Consider the following 12,269-nt stretch of genomic DNA (forward strand, 5'->3'; position numbering starts at 1 on the left):
TATTTTAAAATGTATTATTTATTTATTCATTATTTAAAATATATATTAGCCCAGTTGTGTGAAGTTGCAGGGTTCTAGAGAAATATGACACATTAACGGTCTGAAAGGTCAGTAGTAAATAGCTTTACTGTGACAATAAAGCTCATGATTTTCCTTCTTTTAGGAGACACATTTAAGATAAAAACAAATGCACTGATTATGATGCTAATAGTTTGCCAATATACAACCATAATTGGTGCACTGGTGTTGCAGATTTACGGCCATACTCGTAAAAGCAGGACAATCCACTATAAAAAGCCTCTCAGTGACTAAAAAAAAGAGCTGCATTTCTACACAGCTGAGACACATACATCACAGATGTTTGAGGAATCCTTAAGAAACTCCCTCTCACACGGTTCCTCAGTCATATAAACTTGACATAGGAACATTTGAATAAATCATAAAGTTCCAGAGTCTATCTGAAAACATTGTTCATCCGTCTACAAGCGGTCCTGGTTTTATATTTTTCTCTAGTGATGGTCTTGAAAAGGGGATAGCCTCAATTCAGCTCTTAAAAATAAAGTGAAGGTGCTCTCAGGAGGTATAAATGGTGACTTATAGCTGCAAAGCAGTTCACAGTAATATTAAAAATGGCCACAACACCTCTAGTCATTCACACCCCTTTACTTTTCTTGTTTCTATATAGTCATTCCTTCCTTAGTTGTTGCATTTTAGACACTATGTGCAAAGACAATGGACGGAGTCCATTTACAGAAAGCCATTTTTCCTGTACAACACTAGCTATAGATAATTATACAGGCTCCAAACTAAAGTTTGGTAAGAAAATCCAAAAATATGCCCTAGTTACTTTGCATTATGTTTCCAAAAACTCAAGTCCTTCTCTCTACCTCATCCTGACAGGTTTTGGGACTTCCACAGCTTTGTGTTTGGTAGTGGAATTGTTCTCCCCAGATTCACTTGTCTTTTTAACCACTTTGGGGCTTGATGTGCCTTTCCTGGTGGACTGTGGGCTAGTTCCTTTCTTCTGAAGCTGAGGGCTGGATGAGCCTGTTACGCCTCTCCGGGCCAGTAGAGGGCTCCTGGAGGTCTTTATCTTAGGCTGCAGTAGAGAATCCATTGGCTTTAAGGGTCTTAGGCTCAACAATCCACAGTAATAGTTGCACTGATGTTGGGTAATGAACTGCTCGATTATCTTTGGAGATCCTTTATCTGTGAGGCCCTGATACCTGCAGCATGAAGGGCAATATTAGTATTTCCAAGAAAAATAAACTGAAGAAGAAGTGGAAATATCAGAAAAAGGGGTAATCTTGTACAGTAAAATATACCAACCCTCTAGACTTAGTAGCAATTTCAATGCTTGTGATCTTTGTATCGACACCTGAAACACACAAGAGATTATTTTATACTTAAATATTGGGAATATATAGCACTTAGCAACACACTCAAAAACACATGTAAAGTCTTGCAGTAGGTACATTTCTCTTTACCTTCTAACCGGGTAACCAAGAGGTTTCCATTAGTCCACTGATGGATCCAGTGCTGGAAAGCGCAACACTTCTGCTCCACTTCAGAGGAGGTTCTGGCGATCAGTCTCCCTGTGCTGTCCATCAGGCAGTATTTCAAAAACACGCCCTTCAGATCAGTCTCTACTGTAGCGTATGGAATTGTATTGGCGGGCCGATACATCAGATGAAGGGGGATCACTCTGAAGAATAAAATTAGATCATTTTGATGTTGTCTCTTATTTGTAGCCATATGCATTGTCACATGAACTGTTTTAAATATGTTTTTAGTACTTTTCTGGGCATTGAAAGTGTTAATTATCTTGCTGGCAATGCAGGCCTCATTGAGCCATCGGATTTTAGCAAAAATATCTTAATTTGTGCTCCAAAGATGAACGAAGGTCTTACGGGTGTGGAACGACATGAGGGTGAGTAATTAATGACAGAATTTTCATTTTTGGGTGAACTAACCCTTCAAATGTTCATAAAATTAGTCACAAATTATCGCAAAATGTTTTTACAGATTTGTAGCACTTTAGAGACAAAATAGTAGTTACTAAGTATGCTTAAATTTCTTAAAGGTACTGATATCTATAATTAGACCTATACTGTATATATTATATATATTCATAGTTTGAAATGATGTATTTCATGACCTACTCTAAAGAGAATCCAAAGTTCTCGATCAATCTGGCCTCAGTAGCAAATATTTTGCAGTACTCCCGAACGGTATTCTGGATTTTACAATCCTGGGGATAAGAAAGGGACAAAAAAACAAAACAACAACTTTTACTTGGAAAATATCTAGACTGAAAGTCATTGTGGTAAAAATCTTTTTTTAATTAGAGTAATTATTTATTCACAAATTCAGGCAGAATATCTGAGTGGCTCTTTTCTATACAATGATAAAACAAGCTCCAAAAAGACCATAAAAAAGTTATATATTAATGCTATATAGAGTGCTAATAACTTTTAAAAAATTTTACTGATAACAATTCCCTCTAATGCAGCTCTCAAATTATTCTATTCACATTTGAAAACCTCATTGGTTCTCACCAGTCACCACATCATGATCAGTCATGTAACGTGCAACGTGTTGAAAAATGCAAATAAGCAGAGGGTAGGATTATCAGTTTTGGCTTGATCCTCACACAAAACTATAGTATGAAGTATAATATAGAGCACATCATGACTATGTTTATGATACTTTTATAGTTATTTTTGGAGCTTGGCAGTAGAAATGTCAGTGAATAAATCATGATGATGTGTCTTTTTTATAGTTTTTGCTAAACTAAATATGTAAATTGTGATCCATTAAGATTCTAACCTGTTTGGTGATCTCTAGATTTCTCTCGACCAGGTTGCTCTCCTCCTTTGACCCATATGCGATGGGATTTCTTACTTTAGTGATGCAAGTGCTGCCTGACTCGAAGACAGGGTCCAAACCATAGATGACCTTTGCCCTGCAGGTCTTGTGTACACATCCCTCTCCAATCTGCACCTCTTCAGTCATGATGCGACCAAAGAATTTCTCGCCCCAGTAACCTGAGTCTGCCAGGCCTTTGGTGAACATCATTGGTGTCATCTCAATCTCTTCTCCAACTGAGATTACAGAAAAATAAAGAAATAGAGCATAGGACACTTAGGCCTGGTTTCACAAACAGGGCTTAGATTAAGCCAGGATTAGGTTTTAGCTCAATTAGGACATTTAAGTAGCTTTTATAAACATGCCTTAGAAAAAAAAAAAACATTACTGGTGTACATCTTGAGACAAAACAATGGCACTAGTTGCTTTCAGTTAAAACAGTTCAAACATGCATTTTAGTCTGGGACTAGGCTTAAGCCTTGTCTGTGAAACTGGAGGTTAGTGTGGGTGAACAACACAAAGCTTAATTCATAGCAATAAACACGCTTGATTTCTTTCAGAAGTCATACCTTCCAAATCCTCCCTTAAGAAAAATTCTGCCAATACTGCCCAAAGGGAAACAGAGTGAAAGTAAACATAATAAATGACACATAAAATAATTTAACAGATGTTTAGCAGATTTCTGTTTATTAATGGACCAAAAGAGTTTTAATTTACTGTCTGCGCTGAGTAAGTAATCAGTGATGTCAGTCCCATATTCGTTCTTGATTGAGCAGCCATACACTCCACAGTCTCTGCTGGAAGCCTGGACTATGGCCAGTGCCACTGGACCCTCATCTCCAGCACTGAGAGAGAGAAAGAGAGAGAACTTAAAGATACCAAACACACTGGAATATGTAAGCTGAAAAGTACACATCAAGGACCAGATTTACTAAACTAAATTAATGTGAGAGTGCAATTCCAAATAAAACGCAGATGGAAGTGGAAAGTTCTGCACGTGGTCTACTGACGACGCACAAAATAAAGAACACAGACGCAGCCGGATCATTTCCATAATGACCAACGCAATCTACCAAGAGCAGCGCAAATTAGTGTCTACTTTAAGACGTGTTTTTTGGGTGGTAAATAATGGTGCAAATACCAGTAAATTGACTAGCTCAAACCTTAGTAAATCACCTTGCATGATTCATTTAAATACTCTCCTCCCATAAATTTTGCATCTGAAATGGAAACTCCTATAAATGCATATGCAATAAGGTCAGCCGCCCTTATTGCACACCTTTTCAGCGCTATTTTTTCCACTGCGTGTCTTTAGTAAATTCTGACAGTAGTTTTTTAACGCCAAAAGAGGGTTTGCGCTGGCGAATCTGTATATCTGGCCCCAAATATCGCCCCCTGCGATTTTAGGCTATATCCAACAATTAAAATCATTGCCCATAATAACTACACTCTAAAAAATGCTGGGTTAAAAACAACCCAACCAAACTGGGTTAAATATGGACAAACCAAGCGGTTGGGTTAAATGTTTGACCAACAGTTTTGTTTAAAGGGTTAGTTCACCCAAAAATGAGAATAATGTCATTTATTACTCACCCTCATGCCGTTCCACACCCGTAAGACCTTCGTTAATCTTCGCAAATTAAGATATTTTTGTTGAAATCCGATGGCTCAGTGAGGCCTGCATAGCCAGCAATGACATTTCCTCTCTCAAGATCCATAAATGTACTAAAAACATATTTAAATCAGTTCATGTGAGTACAGTGGTTCAATATTAATATTATAAAGTGACGAGAATATTTTTGGTGCGCCAAAAAAACAAAATAACAACTTATATAGTGATGGCTGATTTCAAAACACTGCTTCATGAAGCTTCGGAGCGTTATGAATCAGCGTGTCGAATCAGCGGTTCGGAGCGCCGAAGTCACGTGATTTCAGCAGTTTGGCGGTTTGACACGCGATCCGAATCATGATTCAACACGCTGATTCATAACGCTCCAATCAGCCATCACTATATAAGTCATTTTGTTTTTTGGCGCACCAAAAATATTCTTGTCGCTTTATAATATTAATATTGAACCACTGTACTCACATGAACTGATTTAAATATGTTTTTAGTACATTAATGGATCTTGAGAGAGGAAATGTCATTGCTGGCTATGTAGGCCTCACTGAGCCATTGGATTTCAACAAAAATATCTTAATTTGTGTTCCGAAGATGAACAAAGGTCTTACGGGTGTGGAACGGCATGAGGGTGAGTAATAAATGACATTATTTTCATTTTTGGGTGAACTAACCCTTTAACTTATCTATTGTTTAAAAAATACTATATGGCTGGCTTAAAATGAAATATAGGCCAAAATAGGTAAATATATTAGGCTACACCATATTAATGAAAAGTGCCACAAAATTACAGCCACATGAGGGCAGTGTGTTACAAACACTAGCACAGTTGAGGGCGTATACGTGTGAGTACAGCATCATTGTGCTGATACAGCACTGTGAGAAACAAATTTAGATTTTAATATCCCCTGATGGTGCAACTGAGCAGTGTTGAGTTACACACTCTCTGTCTGACTAAAGCCTCAGCAGTCACAGCTGTAGGGTTCATGGACGAATACAAATAAGTGAATGGCAAGTCTCTACAAAGCAGATATTGTTAATAACTTTCCAGGTTTACTGCATTAAAAAAAAGTAGATAATGCACAATGTCATACCTTTATTAGATCTTCATTGCAACATTTCGGGACTTTGCTCAAATATGTAGAAAAATGCCTGAAAGGTCTTTAACTGAAAAACTGCTAAACTTTTCCAAGCTATGACTGTGTGGGATTTTTGTTTTCAGCAGTAGCATTTTTCCATCTATAACTAATCTGTTGATTACCACAGAAACTTTTTACTTGTCCTTGTCATTTTTTCCCTATTGTTTTAGGAGTATGTGTCTTGACGGTTAAAATTTTAGAACGTGTTGAAAAACTACAGAGGAATTTACCGTCTTTCCATCTCCAAAATCTCCTCTTCGTCTCTGTACCACTTGATGGTGGAGTCGCTAAGAATGTTAAAAAACTGGCACCACAGCTTCAAGTGGCTTGAGGCATCTGAGAAGGGCTCTCCCCTAATCTTGCGGATAACCTGAGGAGCTGAATGGAAAGAGGATCAGGGGTAACTTGACAGAGGCAACAAGGTAAAGATATGTAGTCTCTAGTTTTAACTCTTCCCCCATATCAAACATCACCCCATGTCTTGGTGTCAAAAAGATAACGTCTGAACAGTGCAAAATTAGAACACTAGCTTAGAAAGTAGGAGAATAACCGGAATACATCCAAACATAAACTGTCATGCATTCAGGTATATACAAATATTTGATTTGAATCTGGCATCTATAGCGTATACACTGCCCGGCCAAAAAAAAAAAAAAAGTCGCTGTTTGGATTTAATTTTAGTAGGTTCCTGCTGGAAAAACTGAACTAAACATCGATATCTGTGAACAGTCAACCACTTTGAGAATGCATTTGTGTTACCTTTGAAGGGGTCCAACTTCTCCTTTTCTGCTGGTTTGCTTTCTGTCTTTGTGCTGTCTGCCACCTCTGCTACCTCCTCCTTGGGTTTTGGCACCTCCAGTGTGGCCTTGCGGCGGGCCAGCAATGGTGAACGTCTTTCTGTGGGAGGTGTTTGCTGCCCACTTTGAAGTTGCAGGAAAGCTGCCCTGCGAGCCTGACTGGGCGACATATATGGACTATCCCTTTTACCCTGCGTGTCAGATGCCTCATCCTCAGACTTGGTTTTGGCGAGGTAGATTTTGCGTCGAGCACCAGAAGCCAGCTCCTCAGGGGTGGCAGAGGGTATTAGGGTGAGACTGTCTCGTCGCTTCATCTTGGGGCTACTCTCACAAGATAGAGTGGATGTGGGTGTGCTTCCTCCACTCTCTTCTCCTTTCTTCTCACTTCCATCTGCTGATGCACCTGAGATAGACCCCTGATTCTCTAAGTTTGGATTATTCTTTGCCATAAGCCTTCGCAAACTGGCAGGACTTAGGGGAGGGAGCGTAGGTCCCACAGGGGCTGTTAGGCTAAGTTTCTCTATGGAAGGTTTGTCCTTTTGAAGCCTGTCAGCTTCAGGTTCTATTCTTGTGTCTTTCGATTGAGGAACTCTGTCTGGGTCTTGGTTAGTAATACTAGGAGGGGTTTTTGTAGACATATCAGGACTCAGTTGGGACTCTTTTGGCTTCTCAGAAGTAGCAGCTGGACCATATTGGTCGCTTTCACTCTTCATCATAGCAACTAAAGTATCAAAGTCATCTTTTTTGCTATCGATACGTCTTTCTGCATTTGTGACAGAAATGGGAGGATTATCTCGAGTGTTATCTTGTGAGATTACAATGCCAGGAAGTGAGTGAGTTAGCTCTTGTTTAAGAGTGGTTGCGTTATCATCAGCACATGCTATGTTGATTATAGGGATATTATTGTCATCTTCCCTGCCCCACCCAGTGTTGAGACTCCCTTGTTCTTCTCCACCTCTCACTTTTGCTTCAAGATTTTGTGGTTTAACTTCCTGTGTTCTCTCCATGGAGGGTGATGATGGAGTGCTCCTTGTCACACCTGAAAGATCCGGAATACCTAAGGCACTGTTGAAAGCTGATTCACCTGATGCTCTTGTTGCATCATCCATCTGTCTTTCCTTTTCTCGAAATATCTGTGCAACCTCTTGTGTTAAAGGTTGCATAACTCGCTCAGGCTCTAATTTCAGCATTTCACTTCTAGGCGCAATAACAGGTTCTTCACGTTTGACTCTTTCTGGCAATGTGACCTTGATTTCTGGGATGAGTGGCATGGATCTCTTCTTTGCCACATTTTTGATGACTGTTTCTCTTGTATCGGGGAGTATTATAATTGGTTGGACTGCTGATTGGTCCTTCTCTGTTAAACGTCTTTCGCCTTGTGTTTTCGTTAGGAGTTTTGGTTTATCTACTTTGTATGGCCTCGATTGAGTTTCCATAACCTCAGTCTCACCTCGTCTTGGACTTTTGGGGATTTCCATCTCTGGAATCACAATAGATGCTTCTGTCTCTGGAACGACATTCTTGTTTCGCTTAACGTCATCTTTCTTTGGTTGACTGGAATCATCCTTCAGTTTTTCAGCATTGACATTGCCCTTTTCCTCCCTCTCTTTCTCAGTGCTTTTCTCTAACTTGTCTTCACCACTATCTTTTCCCTTTTCTTCAGCACTCCTGGTCTGACTTGGAATGCTTTTATCATTCTTGTCTTCCTCCATATCAAAGTCATTTGCTGTAGCAGAGTCAGCTGGAACTTCTTCATTCTCTGTGAAACTAACATTTAGTGCTGGTATAGATTTTTCATCTGGTATAAAATCAATTCCTATTGCACTATTAGATACGAGAGCGACAGAATCCTCTTCTTGACTTAGACCCGACGCTGGGGACAATGAATTTTGATCATTAAGTTCATATTCTCTTTCATTCACTACAAAAACAGGAAGGACTGACTCTTTTATGACAAAGTCACTCTCCGACTCATTTTCCCCTGCAGAGAAAGATTTCCTTTCTATTACACCATCCATCTCCTCTTTATTTTTCTCTGTCAGGGAACCTCCCTCTAGTGTTTTCATAACACTTTCCTCCTCATTAAGAGGAATTACTTTCTCATTTGACTCGCACGGCTCTTTGCTCTCTTCTACCCTCAGCTCTGCTGACTGGGACTCAGTGTGCACTTGGGTAGGGACAACGTCGGCAAGCTGTGAAAGCTGAGACTCTGGCTGGCTCTCACAACACTGTGTGCTTTCCAGGTCTGCCATGATGAGGTCTGTCAGGGGGGCAGCTGAGCCCCCCTGTTCCTCTAAAATATGCGTTTCCTCAGCACCTCGCATGACCTCATCCACAGGATAGGTAAATTCCAGCCTTTCAGTCTCACATGGAGGATTGGGCAAGTCCACAGAGGTGCCGAGTTTAGCACGGTCATCTGTAGCCTTAAGACATAAACAGTTGCTTGTTAAATATTTAACATGCTGGCCTCGTAACACTGAATGCACTGCATAGATTGTGCAGTTTTAATTGGTCCTCTTGGCAAGCATTAGATCTTTATGTTTACGGCATATGATATTAAGTGTGGGATAGTAATGATACAGTATGCTTCTATGTATTTATTTAATAAGGACACACCTTAATTGTCTGTTCACTTGTTTTTTAAGCTGTTATATTTGAAACAATATACAAATTTGTACTACCAATCTTGTGCAACTTTCCATGTACTAGGAGGAAAAACAACATAATATTTATGACCTGTCAGGTCAACTTGACAACGCCCCTATCTAGTGACATTTGATATTACTTGCACTGTGAAACCATCAGAAATGTTTTAAAAACACTTAATATTACTGAGGTTTAAGTATATACATAATAAATTATGCATTTTACATGATTTATGATGCCTATGTTTTGAATTTTCTAATACAATTAATAACATTCTAGCCTAGAAATTTTTATTTTTCCGACAATTCCTTTGTGTCCTTGTGGGAAATTATATGTAATAAATACAGTGATGTGTCTCCAAAATGGGCCTACAACAGATCTTAAAGGGTTAGTTCACCCAAAAATGAAAATTCTGTCATTAATTACTCACCCTCGTGCCGTTTTACACCCGTAAGACTTTCGTTGATCTTCGGAACACAAAGTAAGATATTTTTGTTGAAATCCGATGGCTCAGTGAGGCCTACTTAGCCAGCAATGACATTTCCTCTCTCAAGATCCATTAATGTACTAAAAAACATATTTAAATCAGTTCATGTGAGTACAGTCGTTCAATATTAATATTATAAAGCGACGAGAAAATAACGACTTATTTAGTGATGGCCGATTTCAAAACACTGTTTCAGGAAGATTCGGAGCGTTATGAATCAACGTGTCGAATCATGATTCGGATCGCGTATCAAACCGCCAAACTGCTGAAATCACGTGACTTTGGCGCTCCGAAGCTTCCTGAAGCAGTGTTTTGAAATCGGCCATCACTATATAATTCGTTATTTTGTTTTTTTTTTGGCGCACCAAAAATATTCTCGTCGCTTTATAATATTAACATTGAACCACTGTACTCACAAGAACTGATTTAAATATGTTTTTAGTACCTTTATGGATCTTGAGAGAGGAAATGTCATTGCTCCCTATGTAGGCCTCACGGAGCCATCAGATTTAAACAAAAATATCTCAATTTGCGTTCCGAAGATTAACGAATGTCTTATGGGTGTGGAACGGCATGAGCGTGAGTAATAAATGACAGAATTTTCATTTTTGGGTGAACAAACCCCTTAAATGTGAAGTGTGTAATTTGTGCCACTACTAGCATCTAATGGAAATGCCAAAATTTGTTGATCAGACAGACAGTTAGCCCCGCCTCCAAACTCACACCATTGGTTAAGCCAATGTTGTTATGTCCAAGCCAGTGCAATCAAACAGATTGCAATTCCATTTGGTGCCACTAGTTGCCACTAGTAACAACTGCTTGAAAGTTTTTCTGTGCTCATCTGCTAATTTATTATGAAAAGTTGTTTTTGTAAGCCATTGATAGAATAATGAAACAGAAGCAGTAACAGATCTTTCGCATTGTTACGTATATTAAAGTGGATTACCGGAAAAGAAGAAATGTAGGGAGGGGGACATGGTTGTTGTAGGATTTTGAGATGTGATCCAATTATGACTTTAAAAAAAAACGGATGAATTGTTCACAATAAGATCGATAACATGCATTTAACAAATATAGGGTGAATTTCCATTTTTCCATGCTGACTTTAAACTATATAACCTTATTATACAATCATTGTATAACATAATCAGTTTACAATGTTAGAATGTTATGACTGCTGAAACATTTCACCAAAAATTAAGTGACATTTCCAGTAGTGACAGAAGTAGCTTATCACACATATAGACAGTTCCTACGACAGCTTTCTTTTAACAGAAGTTCCTCTGTTGTGATTCAACACACAGAGTTCAGATTAATGTGCAGGGTTCCTCTAACTGACATACCACAACAACTAACATTAACTTCCCACGAGACGCTAGGGAGGTTGCACTTCCACTTTACATAGGAAATAAAACAGCTGAATGTGTCGCATGCCAGGTGCAAAGCTATCACATGCTTGTCCTGTCTGAGACTGTAGAGCACACGTGAATGAATTAAAGGTGACATTCACCTTGTTGACTAACAAACATGAATCGTTATTAGCATTTAGCCGTGTCTGGTTTTAAGCGATGATGCAATCACTGTGGTTTCACATGCCTTTCTAACAGCCTCATTTCTCTGTAATCTTCAGCCATGGCACTTTATAAATCATGTGAAGGCCAACAGAACCTCTGCCATGTGCATATTCTTGCCAAGAAAGAAACTGCTTTCCATACCTGAACAGTAATTAAACATGTTCATAATGAAAAACAACTAAAATCTAAAACCAAAATTAATAATAGCCATCTTGGGCACCATTATACACACAGAGATGAAAGTTTTACATGCAAGTGGAAAATTTTGAGTAACAGTCAAGAATCATTATTTCAAAGAAGAGTTTCTCTGACAAAATGTATATGAGTTTAACAGTCAATTACTCTTTGTATGGTATGGCTTCTCTGAGCACAGATTAGAAACAGGTTTATTTTAAGACACAGTGAACCAAAGAATCTGGAAAATGTGAAGAGGTTTTGTCTTGTCTTAGTTTCCAGTCCAGCAACTGTCATTCATCATATCCTGACCTGTACTAACATTAAAACGCGTCCATTTAAAGTCAACATGAATATGGCATGGACCCTGTTTACTTTCTAAATGCATGTATCATTTAATGTCTGAAATGTAATGCCTTTCTTTTCAATTATATGGAGAAAATTAAGCTACACCCCACATTTTTTGAAAGTACATCACATTAAATAAGTTGTAAAGTGTTGTAAATGCCATTTTGGTCACACTTTAGTTTAGGATCCAATTCTCACTATTAACTAACTATTAACTACGACTTTTGCCTCAGTGAACTCCTAATTACTGCTTATTAATAGTTAGTAAGGTAGTTGTTAAATTTAGGTATTGGATAGGATTAAGGGATGTGAAATATGGTTATGCAGAATAAGGCATTAATATGTGCTTTATAAGTACTGATAAACAGCCAATATCCTAGTAATATGCATGATAATAAGCAACTAGTTAGAATTGGACCCTAAACTAAAGTGTTACCATCATTTTATGTTGACTTTAAGAATACTAGTTTGTCCCAATGAGTAAATGTGATTTTACTGTTGTTCTTAAGCGTTGCTGACGCATGAAACCCACTTTCTAACTATTCTGGATAAGCTGAAATTCAGCCAGTTTGACTCACTCTGAGTGTTATTGATTGTCCTTTTAAAGGGGCAGCA

The 12,269-nt window shown here is 38.5% G+C and overlaps 1 protein-coding gene across 4 annotated transcripts in view; it reads right to left on the reverse strand.

Moving 5' to 3' along the window:
- alpk3a (alpha-kinase 3a) overlaps positions 1-12,269 on the reverse strand; it is a 20,825-nt gene continuing 8,556 nt past the window's right edge. For 3 of the 4 annotated variants that reach the window (XM_051870296.1, XM_051870297.1, XM_051870299.1), the window contains 9 exons: positions 6,388-8,848; positions 5,859-6,006; positions 3,586-3,713; positions 3,438-3,473; positions 2,830-3,104; positions 2,163-2,251; positions 1,488-1,705; positions 1,330-1,378; positions 1-1,226 (listed from right to left, as the gene is read on the reverse strand). In XM_051870296.1, the coding sequence (XP_051726256.1) occupies positions 884-1,226; positions 1,330-1,378; positions 1,488-1,705; positions 2,163-2,251; positions 2,830-3,104; positions 3,438-3,473; positions 3,586-3,713; positions 5,859-6,006; positions 6,388-8,848 (3,747 nt within the window). In that variant the 3' untranslated portion in view covers positions 1-883. The remainder of the gene's footprint in view (positions 1,227-1,329; positions 1,379-1,487; positions 1,706-2,162; positions 2,252-2,829; positions 3,105-3,437; positions 3,474-3,585; positions 3,714-5,858; positions 6,007-6,387; positions 8,849-12,269) is intronic. The other variant, XM_051870298.1, reaches the window with a different exon arrangement.

Source organism: Ctenopharyngodon idella, chromosome 18, assembly GCF_019924925.1.
Source record: "Ctenopharyngodon idella isolate HZGC_01 chromosome 18, HZGC01, whole genome shotgun sequence".
Classification (NCBI taxonomy): Eukaryota; Metazoa; Chordata; class Actinopteri; order Cypriniformes; family Xenocyprididae; genus Ctenopharyngodon; species Ctenopharyngodon idella.